This window comes from Oncorhynchus mykiss, chromosome 24, assembly GCF_057628025.1.
Source record: "Oncorhynchus mykiss isolate SJ-2025 chromosome 24, ASM5762802v1, whole genome shotgun sequence".
Taxonomy (NCBI): Eukaryota; Metazoa; Chordata; class Actinopteri; order Salmoniformes; family Salmonidae; genus Oncorhynchus; species Oncorhynchus mykiss.
Genome location: NC_143045.1, coordinates 34,097,501 through 34,113,161, shown reverse-complemented (window position 1 = coordinate 34,113,161; position 15,661 = coordinate 34,097,501). Strand labels below are relative to the sequence as shown.

The following is a 15,661-nucleotide window of genomic DNA, read 5'->3' as shown; positions in this document are numbered from 1 at the left end:
TTTTCAGATAACGGTATGAACTTCAGATGGGGTCAGCCCAGCTGCGAGCGCTCACGCCTTAGGCCCGCCAGTCACAAGGTCCCGCTGTTACCCTCTTCTGCCCCACTTCTCTGGGCGTTCCTTCAGGATCGCTGGAGCACACCGCTCCACAGTCTCTTCTCTACCGTCATCACGGCGTATTAATGTCCTACCGTAGCGCTCCGCGGTCGCCATGCAGAACAATCACAAGGAGCACCTCTATAAGATCCTGGTAATAGGGGACCTGGGGGTGGGCAAGACTAGCATCATCAAGCGCTATGTCCACCAGAACTTCAGCCCAAACTACCGAGCCACAATAGGAGTGGACTTCGCCCTGAAGGTCCTTAACTGGGACCATGAAACCGTACGGCTACAGCTTTGGGACATAGCAGGTAGGAGAAGCATTACGCGTGACACTGCTCCAATGGGGTCACAGGCAGCCCCGTTTTGGTATTATGCTATTTGGCCTCACTTGGATAAATTACATGTCATTAATGTAAGAGGTTTGAAGGCTTGTCAGTTACAACGTAAGAAGCGGGATGGGGAGACGGGAGAGAATTGTAGTTATTCGGTTCTGTGGAGTGGTCAACGGAGTATGTGTATCAAAAATATTGGATGTATTGTATACTGACGGCAACATGTAATACAACAATTTTAGGGAGCGTTATGTTAAGTAATATTACACAACAGTCCTGTTCGTGTGCAGATGTTGGGAACCGATGGCAGTTAAGGCCAATACGCATACCGTGTAACTTATCTCACGTGAGGGGCGGTTATTGGAGAAATTCGTCTGATGTTTCTGTGCGCGCTCTCTGTTCTATACTCTCTGGCCGGTACAGCCGGTGCGCACGCCTGCATGTACAGTCATGTGTCTCGCACTCGTGAGGGAGATTTGAGGCTCAGAATGGGTTTATCGTGAATGAGAACCGACAAGACTTCCGGGATCGAGAATGCCCTGCTACCTATTGTATTCAGAATAGATTGATGCATTGCTTCATTCAGCTCAATTTGGAGGGATATTGTGAACTGTTTTCTCATACCCTTAATATAAGCGGATGTGTTCGAGACATTGCAACGTCCCAGTGTTTAGTGTTGCTTTATATGGCCTCTGATAAGAGCTCTCAACCTTCATTACGCAGGGGTTTTGACTCATTCCCGTCAGTAACTACAGGATCACAAGCTTTCAAAGCCTTGGAAGGAAACACGTCTTGCAGCAACAAAACAGCTAAGCTAGTACAGTTGAGTCAGAAGAACTCGTGTATTTCGATGTGGTCAATTTAAATAGAGCGCCGTACCAAAATAGCAATGTCATGTGGATGGTTTCTCAGTTTAGCTTGATGTAGTCAGCTGGCTACCAGCTGACGTTAACTCAGACTGGAGTTTGTGCTTTGCTTAAACTAGCCTTGCTCTATTGATCATACACTTGTAGAATGTCACACCTAGGCCCGATCTCAGATGTACCTGTAGGCAAGACCTTACTCTCAGATCTCCACAAGTACATAGAACGTATTTAACAGGTGGAAGCTTGAACGTATTGCTTTCATCAATCAAATCCAATCATTTATAAGGCGTTGGGCAGGTCTAGGTCTCGGGCAGTGGTGGAAAAATGAACCATTGTCATACTTAAGTAAAAGTAAAGATACATTTTAATAGAAAAGTACTCAAGTGAAACTAACCCAGTAAAATACTACTTGAGTAAATCTAAAAGTATTTGATTTTAAATATACTTCATAAAAATGAAATATAAATGTATGAAAAATAAAAGTACACAGAACAAAAATATAAACGCTATATGTAAAGTGTTGATTTCATGTCCTAAAATCAAAGATCTCAGTTTTACATACAGTCGTGGCCAAAAGTTGAGAATGACACACATTAATTTTCTAAGTCTGCTGCCTCAATTTGCATGATGGCAATTTGCATATACTCCTGAATGTTATGAAGAGTGATCAAGTTAATTGCCACTAATTGCAGAGTCCCTCTTTGCCATACAAATGAACTGAATTCCCAAAAACATTTCCACTGCATTTCAGCCCTGCCACAAAAGGACCAGCTGACATGTCAGTGATTCTCTCGTTAACACACGACTGGAGATCACTCTGTCATGCTGATTGAGTTTAAATAACAGACTGGACGCTTCAAAAGGAGGGTGGTGCTTGGAATCATTGTTCTTCCTCTGTCAAACATGGTTACCTGCAAGGAAACATGTGCCGTCATCATTGCTTTGCACAAAAAGGGCTTCACAGGCAAGGATATTGCTGCCAGTAAGATTGCACCTAAATCAACCATTTATCAGATCATCAAGAACTTGAAGGAGAGGGGTTCAATTGTTGTGAAGAAGGCTTCAGGGCGCCCAAGAAAGTCCAGCAAGCGCCAGGAACGTCTCCTAAAGTTGATTCAGTAGCGGGATCGAGGCACCACCAGTACAGAGCTTTCTGAGGAATGGCAGCAGGCAGGTGTGAGTGCATCTTGAGACCATTCATGTGTGGGGTTGCTTCTCAGCTAAGGGAGTGGGCTCACTCACAATTTTGCCTAAGGACACAGTCATGAATAAAGAATGGTACCAGCACATCCTCCGAGAGCAACTTCTCCCACCATCCAGGAACAGTTTGGTGACAAACAATGCCTTCTCCAGCATGATGGAGCACCTTGCCATAAGGCAAAAGTGATAACTTAGTGGCTTGGGGAACAAAACATTGATATTTTGGGTCCATGGCCAGGAAACTCACCAGTCCTTAATCCCATTGAGAACTTGTGGTCAATCCTCAAGAGGCGGGTGGACAAACAAAAACCCACAAATTCTGACAAACTCCAAGCATTGATTATGCAAGAATGGGCTGCCATCATTCAGGATGTGGATCAGAAGTTAATTGACAGCATGCCAGGGCTGATTGCAGGGTTCTTGAAAAAGAAGGGTCAACACTGCAAATATTGACTCTTTGCATCAACTTCATGTAATTAACAATAAAAGCATTTGACACTTATGAAATGCTTGTAATTATACTTCAGTATTCCATAGTAACATCTGAAAAAAATATCTAAAGACACTGAGGCAGCAGACTTTGAACATTAATATTTGTGTCATTCTCAAAACTTTTGGCCACAACTGTACACAAAAAGCTTATTTCTCTCAATGGTTTTTCCCAGATTTGTTTACATCCCTGTTAGTGAGCATTTGATCCTTTGTCATGATAATCCATCCACCTGACAGGTGTGGCATATCAAGAAGCTGATTAAACGGCATGATCATTACACAGGTGTACCTTGTGCTGGGGACAACAAAAGGCCACTCTAAAATGTGCAGTTTTGTCTTACAACACAATGCCACAAAGTTTTGAGGCACTGTGCATTTGGCATGCTGACTGCAGGAATGTCAGGCAGAGCTGTTGCCAGAGAATTTAATGTTAATTGGCTGGGCCTGGCTCCTAAGTGGGTTGGCCTGGCTCCCAAGTGGGTGGGCCTATTCCCTCCCAGGCCCACCTATGGCTGCGCCCCTGACCAGTCATGTGAAATCCGTATATTAGGGCCTAATGAAAGTATTTCTCTTGACTGATGTCCTTCTATGAACTGTAACTCAGTTAAATCTTTGAAATTGTTGCTTTTATATTCTAGTTCAGAATATAAATAATTTAAAATTCCTTATCAAACCAGACTTTGATTTTCTTGTTTTTTAAATTTACGGATAGCCGGGGGCACACTCCAAACACACATCATTTACAAACAAATGATTTGTATTTCGTGAGTCCGCCAGATCAGCGGCAGTAGGGATGACCAGATGTTCTCTTGATAAAATGAATTGGACCATTTTCCTGTCCTGCTAAGCATTCAAAAAGTACGTTCGGGTGTCAGGAAAAATGTATGGAGTAAACCAGACAATATTTTCTTTAGGAATCAAAAATGTCAAAAATATAAATAGTAAAGTAAAATACAGATACTACTTAAGTAGTACTTTAAAGTATTTTTACTTAAGTACTTTACACCCCTGGGTCTAGGGGTCCATTTGGGATTGGGCCCTATCAAAGACTATGGCCGTGTCCAGTAACGTCTGATCACACTGGTAAACAGCTTTGATAATGACAGTAGGAGACAGTGAATACGTCTGAACACACTGGTAAACAGCTTTGATAATGACAGTAGGAGACAGTGAATACGTCAGAACACACTGGTAAACAGCTTTGATAATGACAGTAGGAGACAGTGAATACGTCTGAACACACTGGTAAACAGCTTTGATAATGACAGTAGGAGACAGTGAATACGTCAGAACACACTGGTAAACAGCTTTGATAATGACAGTAGGAGACAGTGAATATGTCTGAACACACTGGTAAACAGCTTTGATAATGACAGTAGGAGACAGTGAATACGTCTGAACACACTGGTAAACAGCTTTGATAATGACAGTAGGAGACAGTGAATACGTCAGAACACACTGGTAAACAGCTTTGATAATGACAGTAGGAGACAGTGAATACGTCAGAACACACTGGTAAACAGCTTTGATAATGACAGTAGACTGCATGAATCAGACCTTCATGGTTGAATTGCTGTAAAGAAATCACTACTAAAGGACATCAATGAGAAGAAAAGACGTGCTTGGGCCAAGAAACACGAGCAACGGACATGAGACCAGTGGAAACCTGCCCTTTGGTCTGATGAGTCCAAATATGCGATTATTGGTTCCAAATGCCATGTCTTTGTGAGAGACAGAGTAGGTGAACGGATGATCTCCGCATGTGTGGTTCCCACCCTGAAGCATGGAGGATTTTTATGTTTTTATTTCACCTTTATTTAACCAGGTAGGCTAGTTGAGAACACCTTTATTTAACCAGGTAGGCCAGTTGAGAACACCTTTATTTAACCAGGTAGGCTAGTAGAGAACACCTTTATTTAACCAGGTAGGCTAGTTGAGAACAAGTTCTCATTTACAACTGCGACCTGGCCTAGATAAAGCAAAGCAGTGTGACACAGACAACAACACAGAGTTACACATGGAGTAAACAATAAACAAGCCAATAACACAATAAACAAATCAATGACACAGTAGAGAAAAGAAAGTATATATACAGTGTGTGCAAAAGGCATGAGGAGGTGGGCAATAAATAGGCCATAGGAGCGAATAATTACAATTTAGGAGATTAACACTGGAGTGATAAATGAGCAGATGATGATGTGCAAGTAGAGATATTGGTGTGCAAAAGAGCAGAAAAGTAAATAAAATAAAAACAGTATGGGGATGAGGTAGGTAGATTGGGTGGGCTATTTACAGATGGACTAGGATGAGGTGTGATGGTGTGGGGGTGCTTTGCTGGTGACTGATTTATTTCAGAATTCTTAACAAGCATGGCTACAACAGCATTCTGCAGTGATACACCATCCCATCTGATTTGCACTTAGTGAGACTATCATTTGTTTTACAACGGAACAATGACTCAACACACCTCCAGGCAGTGTAAGGGCTATTTGACCATGAAGGAGAGTGATGGAGTGCTTCATCAGATGACCTGGCCTCCACAATCACCCGACCTCAACCCAACTGAGATGGGTTGGGATGAGTTGGACCGCAAAGTGAAGGAAAACAGCCAACAAGTGCTCAGCATATGTGGGAAGTCCTTCAAGACTGTTGGAGAGCATTGAAGCGGGTTGAGAGAATGCAAAGAGTGTGCAAAGCTGTCATCAAGGTAAAGGGTGGCTACTTTGAAGAATCTCAAATATAAAATATATTTTGATTTGTTTAACACTTTGCCATATGTGTTATTTAATAGTTTTGATGTCTTCACTATTATTCTACAATGTAGAAAATAGTAAAAATAAAGAAAAACCCTTGAATGAGTAGGTGTGACAAACTTTTTACTGGTACTGTATATTTGATCTATGTGTGGAGTGAGATGTACCCTGTCTGTCCACATTGTCGTATTTTACCGGGATTGATTAATGAATTTGACCCTCTACAACTGTGACTAGGACTGTGTAGTCGACTCTTTGCCCTGAGGCAAATGGTTGTTTTCAGCCAAAAGTAACCTTCATCTCAGTGGTGTTACCAGGGCTTATGATATGGTATTAGGGTCAGGGGTGGTGTGGCAACAAGACACATGTTTTATCACAAGGCTAAGGTATAGCGCTTAGTCCTGCTATCAGTACTAACAATACTGTGTGTGTGTGTGTGTGTGTGCGTGCGTGTGTGTGTGTCTGTGTGTGTGTGCGCGTGTGTGCGCGTGCGTGCGTGTGTGTGTGTCTGTGTGTCTGTGTGTGTGTGTGTGTCAGGTCAGGAGCGGTTTGGGAACATGACCCGGGTCTACTACCGTGAGGCCATGGGGGCGTTCATCGTGTTTGACATGACGCGGCCGTCCTCCTTCGAGGCCGTCATCAAGTGGAAGGAGGACCTGGACTCTAAACTCACGCTGGCCAATGGGAAAAATGTGGCCGCTGTGTTATTGGCTAATAAGTGTGACCAGGGGCAGGACGTGCTGACCAACAATGGGATCCAGATGGAGAAATTCTGTCAGGAGAACGGCTTTGTGGGATGGTACGAGACCTCTGCCAAGGTAAGAACGCAGACACACACGTACACACACAGAAGTACATTCATGAGAAAGTCTTACCAAACCTCCACACACACTCACACCTCCGTACATATTGTTAACACACTGACACACACACACTCACAGGTAGAGTTGGGTGGTGTCCAGATGTTCAATTCTGTACCATACCGTGGTATACGGTATTACCGGAAGTGCACACACAGTGGAGCTATTATTATTATTATTATATAAAAATATAAAACAATTGACGCAAAAACAATTTAGGAAACATGGATCTTGATTCAGGGGGGGATTCAATGATTCTGCTGTAACCAAGAAGCTTGATGTTGGTATCTAGCCGCTTAGCTACCAAGTTAGCAACACGATGCATAGCTGGAGCCCGGAGCTGGAGATCATTTAGCACGCAACCTCCCACAATTTATTTTGACATTTTTACATGTTTGAAAACGCTATTGAAATACCCCGGTATATGGTATGAACGGTATACAGCCCCAGCCTGCTCACATGCTATGGCGTCATGGCACCTTGTACAGCTCTGGAATTTCACAAATGAACTGAAAGTGAGCACAGTCAGTTGGATCAAACACACACACACACACACACACACCACTCTCCTGTCCCGAGAACCCCGTGTGCCAGTGGAGCTCTACATTCTGAGAGTCAGAAAAAGGTGAAAGGTCATTACCGTGGGTTACCAGATTTATGCAGCTGCATTTTATTTCTGAAAAGTTGTCCTTATCTGACTGCCTTTGTTCTCTCCAGAAGTTAGTTCTACATATACTTTCACCTATCCAGTTGGATTGAGGAGTGGAAGAGGAAGAGGGCAGAAATGAGGAGACAACTCTTTGGAATGGATGCACTGGAAAATGAACCACATGAAGCATTCAGCCTCTTCACTCAAATACAAGAGAGTGATAGAGAGGGATGTATAGAGGGATGTAGAGAGGGATGTAGAGAGGGATATAGAGTGATGTAGAGAGGGATATAGAGTGCTGTAAAGATTTATGTAGAGTGGTGTAATGATGTAGAGAGTGATATAGAGTGGTGGTATAGTGTGATGTAGGGCGTGATATAGAGTGTTGTAGAGAGTGATATAGAGTGGTGTAGAGAGTGATATAGAGTGGTGTAGAGAGTGATATAGAGTGCTGTAGAGAGTGATTTAGAGTGGTGTAGAGAGTGATATAGAGTGCTGTAGAGAGTGATATAGTGTGCTGTAGAGAGTGATATAGAGTGATATAGTGTGATGTAGGGCGTGATATAGAGGGGTGTAGAGAGTGGTATAGAGAGTGGTGTATGGAGTGCTATAGAGAGTTATGTAGAGTGGTATAGCAAGTGGTGTAGAGAGATGTATAGTGAGGGATGTAGAGAGTGGTATATAGAGTGACAGAGTGGTATATAGAGTGTTATATAGAGTGATGTAGAGAGTGATGTAGAGTTATATAGAGTGCTGAAGAGAGTGATATAGAGTGGTGTAGAGAGTGATGTAGAGTGATGTAACGTGCTGTAGAGAGTGATATAGAGTGGTGTAGAGGGTGATGTAGAGTGGTGTAGAGAGTGATATAGAGTGGTGTAGAGAGTGATGTATGGAGTGCTATAGAGAGTTATGTAGAGTGGTATAGCAAGTGGTGTAGAGAGTGATATATAGAGTAACAGAGTGGTATATAGAGTGTTATATGGAGTGATGTAGAGAGTGATGTAGAGTTATATAGAGTGCTGAAGAGAGTGATATAGAGTGGTGTAGAGAGGGATATAGAGTGCTGTAGAGAGTGATATAGAGTGCTGTAGAGAGTGATATAGTGTGCTGTAGAGAGTGATATAGAGTGGTGTAGAGAGTGATATAGAGTGCTGTAGAGAGTGATATAGAGTGCTGTATAGAGTGATATAGAGTGCTGTAGAGAGTGATATAGAGTGCTGTAGAGAGTGATATAGAGTGCTGTAGAGAGTGATATAGAGTGGTGTAGAGTGGTGTAGAGAGTGATGTAGAGAGTGATGTATGGAGTGCTATAGAGAGTTATGTAGAGTGGTATAGCAAGTGGTGTAGAGAGTGATGTAAAGAGTGATATATAGAGTGCTGAAGAGAGTGATGATGTAGAGAGTGATATAGAGTGATATAGAGTGGTGTAGAGAGGGATATAGAGTGCTGTAGAGAGTGATATAGAGTGCTGTAGAGAGTGATATAGAGTGCTGTAGAGAGTGATATAGAGTGATGTAGAGAGTGATATAGAGTGCTGTAGAGAGTGATATAGAGTGCTGTAGAGAGTGATATAGAGTGCTGTAGAGAGTGATATAGTGTGCTGCAGAGAGTGATATAGAGTGGTGTAGAGAGTGATATAGAGTGCTGTAGAGAGTGATATAGAGTGCTGTAGAGAGTGATATAGAGTGCTGTAGAGAGTGATATAGAGTGCTGTAGAGAGTGATATAGAGTGCTGTAGAGAGTGATATAGTGTGCTGTAGAGAGTGATATAGAGTGGTGTAGAGAGTGATATAGAGTGCTGTAGAGAGGGATATAGAGTGCTGTAGAGAGTGATATAGAGTGGTGTAGAGAGTGATGTAGAATGGTGTAGAGAGTGATGTAGAGAGTGATATAGAGTGCTGGAGAGTGTGATATAGAGTGGTGTAGAGAGTGATGTAGAGAATGCTGTAGAGAGTGATATAGAGTGCTGTAGAGAGTGATATAGACTGCTGTAGAGAGTGATCTAGAGTGCTGTAGAGAGTGATATAGACTGCTGTAGAGAGTGATATAGAGTGGTGTAGAGAGTGATATAGAGTGGTGTAGAGAGTGATGTAGAGTGGTGTAGAGAGTGATATAGAGTGGTGTAGAGAGTGATATAGAGTGCTGAAGAGAGTGATGATGTAGAGAGTGATATAGAGTGATATAGAGTGGTGTAGAGAGTGATATAGAGTGATGTAGAGAGTGATATAGAGTGCTGTAGAGAGTGATATAGAGTGGTGTAGAGAGTGATATAGAGTGCTGAAGAGAGTGATGATGTAGAGAGTGATATAGAGTGATATAGAGTGGTGTAGAGAGTGATATAGAGTGATGTAGAGAGTGATATAGAGTGCTGTAGAGAGTGATATAGAGTGCTGTAGAGAGTGATATAGAGTGCTGTAGAGAGTGATATAGTGTGCTGTAGAGAGTGATATAGAGTGGTGTAGAGAGTGATATAGAGTGCTGTAGAGAGGGATATAGAGTGCTGTAGAGAGTGATATAGAGTGGTGTAGAGAGTGATGTAGAGTGGTGTAGAGAGTGATGTAGAGAGTGATATAGAGTGCTGGAGAGTGTGATATAGAGTGGTGTAGAGAGTGGTGTAGAGAGTGATGTAGTGAATACTGTAGAGAGTGATATAGAGTGCTGTAGAGAGTGATATAGACTGCTGTAGAGAGTGATATAGAGTGCTGTAGAGAGTGATATAGACTGCTGTAGAGAGTGATATAGAGTGGTGTAGAGAGTGCTGTAGAGAGTGGTGTAGAGAGTGGTGTAGAGAGTGGTGTAGAGAGTGATGTAGAGAGTGATAGAGAGTGCTGGAGAGAGTGCTGGAGAGAGTGATATAGAGTGCTATATAGAGTGATATAGAGTGCTGTAGAGAGTGGTGTAGAGAGTGGTGTAGAGAGTGATAGAGAGTGCTGGAGAGAGTGCTGGAGAGAGTGATATAGAGTGCTACAAAGAGTGATGTAGGTAGTAATATAGTGGTGTAGAGTGATTTAGAGCGCTACAGAGAGTGATGTAGAGTGCTGGAGAGAGTGATGTAGAGAGTGCTGGCGAGAGTGATATAGAGTGATGTAGAGAGTGATATAGAGTGCTGTAGAGAGTGATATAGAGTGCTGTAGAGAGTGATATAGAGTGGTGTAGAGAGTTATATAGAGTGCTGTAGAGAGTGATATAGAGTGGTGTAGAGAGGGATATAGAGTGCTGTAGAGAGGGATATAGAGTGCTGTAGAGAGTGATATAGAGTGGTGTAGAGAGTGATATAGAGTGCTGTAGAGAGTGATATAGAGTGGTGTAGAGAGGGATATAGAGTGCTGTAGAGAGGGATATAGAGTGCTGTAGAGAGTGATATAGAGTGCTGTAGAGAGTGATATAGAGTGGTGTAGAGAGTTATATAGAGTGCTGTAGAGAGTGATATAGAGTGGTGTAGAGAGGGATATAGAGTGCTGTAGAGAGGGATATAGAGTGCTGTAGAGAGTGATATAGAGTGGTGTAGAGAGTGATATAGAGTGCTGTAGAGAGTGATATAGAGTGGTGTAGAGAGGGATATAGAGTGCTGTAGAGAGGGATATAGAGTGCTGTAGAGAGTGATATAGAGTGGTGTATAGAGTGATATAGAGTGGTGTAGAGAGTGATATAGTGTGCTGTAGAGAGTGATATAGAGTGCTGTATAGAGTGATATAGAGTGCTGTAGAGAGTGATATAGAGTGGTGTAGAGAGTGATATAGTGTGCTGTAGAGAGTGATATAGTGTGCTGTAGAGAGTGATATAGAGTGCTGTAGAGAGTGATATAGAGTGGTGTAGAGAGTGATATAGAGTGCTGTAGAGAGTGATATAGAGTGGTGTAGAGAGTGATATAGTGTGCTGTAGAGAGTGATATAGAGTGCTGTAGAGAGTGATATAGAGTGCTGTAGAGAGTGATATAGAGTGCTGTAGAGAGTGATATAGAGTGCTGTAGAGAGTGATATAGAGTGCTGTAGAGAGTGATATAGAGTGCTGTAGAGAGTGATGTAGAGAGTGCTGGAGAGAGTGATGTAGAGAGTGCTGGAGAGAGTGATGTAGAGTGCTGTAGAGAGTGATATAGTGCTGTAGAGAGTGATATAGTGGTGTAGAGAGTGATGTAGAATGCTGTAGAGAGTGGTGGAGAATGATATATAGTTCTGTTGAGAGTGATATCGAGTAATGTAGAGAGTGATGAAGAGTGTAATATAGAGTGATATAGAGCGTGATATAGAGTGCTGTAGAGATTGATATAGTGTGATGTAGAGAGTGATATGGAGTGGTGTAGAGGGATATAGAGTGCTGTAGAGAGTTATATAGAGTGCTGTAGAGAGTGATATAGAGTGGTGTAGAGAGGGATATAGAGTGCTGTAGAGAGGGATATAGAGTGCTGTAGAGAGTGATATAGAGTGGTGTAGAGAGTGATATAGAGTGCTGTAGAGAGTGATATAGAGTGGTGTAGAGAGGGATATAGAGTGCTGTAGAGAGGGATATAGAGTGCTGTAGAGAGTGATATAGAGTGGTGTATAGAGTGATATAGAGTGGTGTAGAGAGTGATATAGTGTGCTGTAGAGAGTGATATAGAGTGCTGTATAGAGTGATATAGAGTGCTGTATAGAGTGATATAGAGTGGTGTAGAGAGTGATATAGTGTGCTGTAGAGAGTGATATAGTGTGCTGTAGAGAGTGATATAGAGTGCTGTAGAGAGTGATATAGAGTGGTGTAGAGAGTGATATAGAGTGCTGTAGAGAGTGATATAGAGTGGTGTAGAGAGTGATATAGTGTGCTGTAGAGAGTGATATAGAGTGCTGTAGAGAGTGATATAGAGTGCTGTAGAGAGTGATATAGAGTGCTGTAGAGAGTGATATAGAGTGCTGTAGAGAGTGATATAGAGTGCTGTAGAGAGTGATATAGAGTGCTGTAGAGAGTGATGTAGAGAGTGCTGGAGAGAGTGATGTAGAGAGTGCTGGAGAGAGTGATGTAGAGTGCTGTAGAGAGTGATATAGTGCTGTAGAGAGTGATATAGTGGTGTAGAGAGTGATGTAGAATGCTGTAGAGAGTGGTGGAGAATGATATATAGTTCTGTTGAGAGTGATATCGAGTAATGTAGAGAGTGATGAAGAGTGTAATATAGAGTGATATAGAGCGTGATATAGAGTGCTGTAGAGATTGATATAGTGTGATGTAGAGAGTGATATGGAGTGGTGTAGAGGGATATGGAGTGGTATAGAAAGTGATATTGGGGTGCAGTTGAGAGTGATGTAGAGTGGTGTATGGAATGCTATAGAGTAGTGTAGAGAATGGTATAGCAAGTGGTGTAGAGAATGGTATAGTGAGGGATGTAGAGAATTATGTAGCAAGTGATATAGGGTGATGTAGAGAGTGAGTGGTATAGAGTGGTGTAGAGGGTGATATATATATATATATATATATATATAGATTAACGTAGAGAGTGGTGTCGAGAGTGATATAGAGTGGTGTTATAGAGTGGTGTAAAGAGTGATATAGTGTGATGTAGGGCGTGATATAGTGTGTTGTAGAGAGTGGTATAGAGAGTGGTGTAGAGAGTGGTGTATGGAGTGATATAGAGAGTTATGTAGAGAGTGGTATAGAGAGTGGTATAGAGAGTTATGTAGAGAATGGTGTATGGAGTGCTATAGACAGTGGTGTAGAGAGTGGTGTGTGGAGTGCTATAGACAGGGGTGTAGAGAGTGGTGTATGGAGTGCTATAGACAGTGGTGCATGGAGTGCTATAGACAGTGGTGTATGGCATGCAATAGACAGTGATGTAGAGAGAGGTGTATTGAGTGCTATAGACAGTGGTGTAGAGTGGTGTATGGAGTGCTATAGACAGGTATGTAGAGAGTGGTGTATGGCATGCTATAGACAGTGGTGTAGGGAGTGGTGTATGGAGTGCTATAGACAGTGGTGTAGAGAGTGGTGTATGGAGTGTTATAGACAGTGGTGTAGAGAGTGGTGTAGAGAGTGGTGTATGGTGTGCTATAGACAGTGGTGTAGAGAGGGGTGTATGGAGTGCTATAGACAGTGGTGTAGCGAGTGGTGTATGGAGTGTTATAGACAGTGGTGTAGAGAGGGGTGTATGGAGTGCTATAGACAGTGGTGTAGAGAGGGGTGTATGGAGTGCTATAGACAGTGGTGTAGAGAGGGGTGTATGGTGTGCTATAGACAGTGGTGTAGAGAGGGGTGTATGGAGTGCTATAGACAGTGGTGTAGAGAGTGGTGTATGGTGTGCTATAGACAGTGGTGTAGAGAGGGGTGTATGGAGTGCTATAGACAGTGGCGTAGAGAGTGGTGTATGGAGTGTTATAGACAGTGGTGTAGAGAGTGGTGTAGAGAGTGGTGTATGGTGTGCTATAGACAGTGGTGTAGAGAGGGGTGTATGGAGTGCTATAGACAGTGGTGTAGAGAGGGGTGTATGGAGTGCTATAGACAGTGGTGTAGAGAGGGGTGTATGGAGTGCTATAGACAGTGGTGTAGAGAGTGGTGTATGGTGTGCTATAGACAGTGGTGTAGAGAGGGGTGTATGGCGTGCTATAGACAGTGGTGTAGAGAGGGGTGTATGGTGTGCTATAGACAGTGGTGTAGAGAGGGGTGTATGGAGTGCTATAGACAGTGGTGTAGAGAGGGGTGTATGGTGTGCTATAGACAGTGGTGTAGAGAGGGGTGTGCAGAACATTAAGACAAGTCCTTGATCCTTCCAGTGGTGTTGAGTTGTCCGGTCCATCTCCCTGAAGACTCCATGACGACGTGTTTCTCTTCACGTCTTAGTGGAAACGCAAGATGACGCAAATGACTGATTTTCTCAGAAAGAGCTTTGAGATGTGTGTGTGTGGACCAGTCATGTGCCTGCTATTAGATAAGGCTGTTACATGAACCCGTTCTGAATTTTGTTTTATTTTTGTATGTCTATTATTTGTGGTGATATAAGCCTATTACAAGAGTCTATAAAGGATCCTCTCTCTCTCTCTCTCTCTCTCTCTCTCTCTCTCTCTCTCTCTCTCTCTCTCTCTCAATTCAAGGGCTTTATTGGCATGGGAAACATGTTAACATTGCCAAAGCAAGTGAGGTAGATAATATATCAAGTGAAATAAACAATCAAATTAACAGTAAACATTACACATACAGAAGTTTCAAAACAATAAAGACATTACAAATGTCATATTATATATATAATATATACAGTGTTTTAACAATGTACAAATGGTTAAAGGACACTCTCTCTCTGTCTCTCTGTCTCTCTCTGTCTCTCTCTCTCTCTCTCTCTCTCTCTTTATATATATATATATATATATATATCTGTCTCTCTCTCTCTCTCTCTCTCTGTCTTTCTCTCAATTCAACTTCAATTTAAGGGATTTATTGGCATGGGAAACATATGTTAACATTGGAGTGAAGCACATCATCGCCAACGAGAACGATTTTCTCCAATCAGAAGTCCCTGACACCATCTCCCCCCAATTAAACTCTGGCAGGGGCAGGACCTGCTCCTCCTGTTTCAAATCATAGAATACCTCCACCACTACACACTCCTCCACCAGGACCTCCACCACTACACACTCCTCCACCACTACACATTCCTCCACCAGGACCTCCACCACTACACACTCCTCCACCACTACACATTCCTCCACCAGGACCTCCACCACTACACACTCCTCCACCACTACACCCTCCTCCACCACTACACACTCCTCCACCAGGACCTCCACCACTACACACTCCTCCACCAGGACCTCCACCACTACACACTCCTCCACCAGGACCCCCACCACTACACACTCCTCCACCACTACACACTCCTCCACCAGGACCTCCACCACTACACACTCCTCCACCACTACACACTCCTCCACCAGGACCTCCACCACTACACACTCCTCCACCAGGACCTCCACCACTACACACTCCTCCACCAGGACCTCCACCAGTACACATTCCTCCACCAGGACCTCCACCACTACACACTCCTCCACCAGGACCCCCACCACTACACACTCCTCCACCACTACACACTCCTCCACCACTACACACCCCTCCACCAGGACCTCCACCACTACACACTCCTCCACCACTACACATTCCTCCACCAGGACCTCCACCACTGCACCCTCCTCCACCACTACACACTCCTCCACCAGGACCTCCACCACTACACACTCCTCCACCACTACACACCCCTCCACCAGGACCTCCACCACTACACACTCCTCCACCAGGACCTCCACCACTACACACTCCTCCACCACTACACACCCCTCCACCAGGACCTCCACCAGTACACACTCCTCCACCAGGACCTCCACCACTACACACCCCTCCACCAGGACCTCCACCAGTACACACTCCTCCACCAGGACCTCCACCACTACACACT

General features: G+C 43.4%; 1 protein-coding gene across 1 annotated transcript in view; it reads left to right on the top strand.

Annotated features, from left to right (window-relative positions):
- Window positions 1–73: 73 nt before the first annotated feature.
- The window catches only part of LOC110503412 (ras-related protein Rab-38), a 19,041-nt gene continuing 3,453 nt past the window's right edge, over window positions 74–15,661 (top strand). The window contains exons 1-2 of the mRNA XM_036961387.2: window positions 74–410; window positions 6,283–6,563. Coding sequence (XP_036817282.2) covers window positions 212–410; window positions 6,283–6,563 — 480 coding nt within the window. The 5' untranslated portion in view covers window positions 74–211. The remainder of the gene's footprint in view (window positions 411–6,282; window positions 6,564–15,661) is intronic.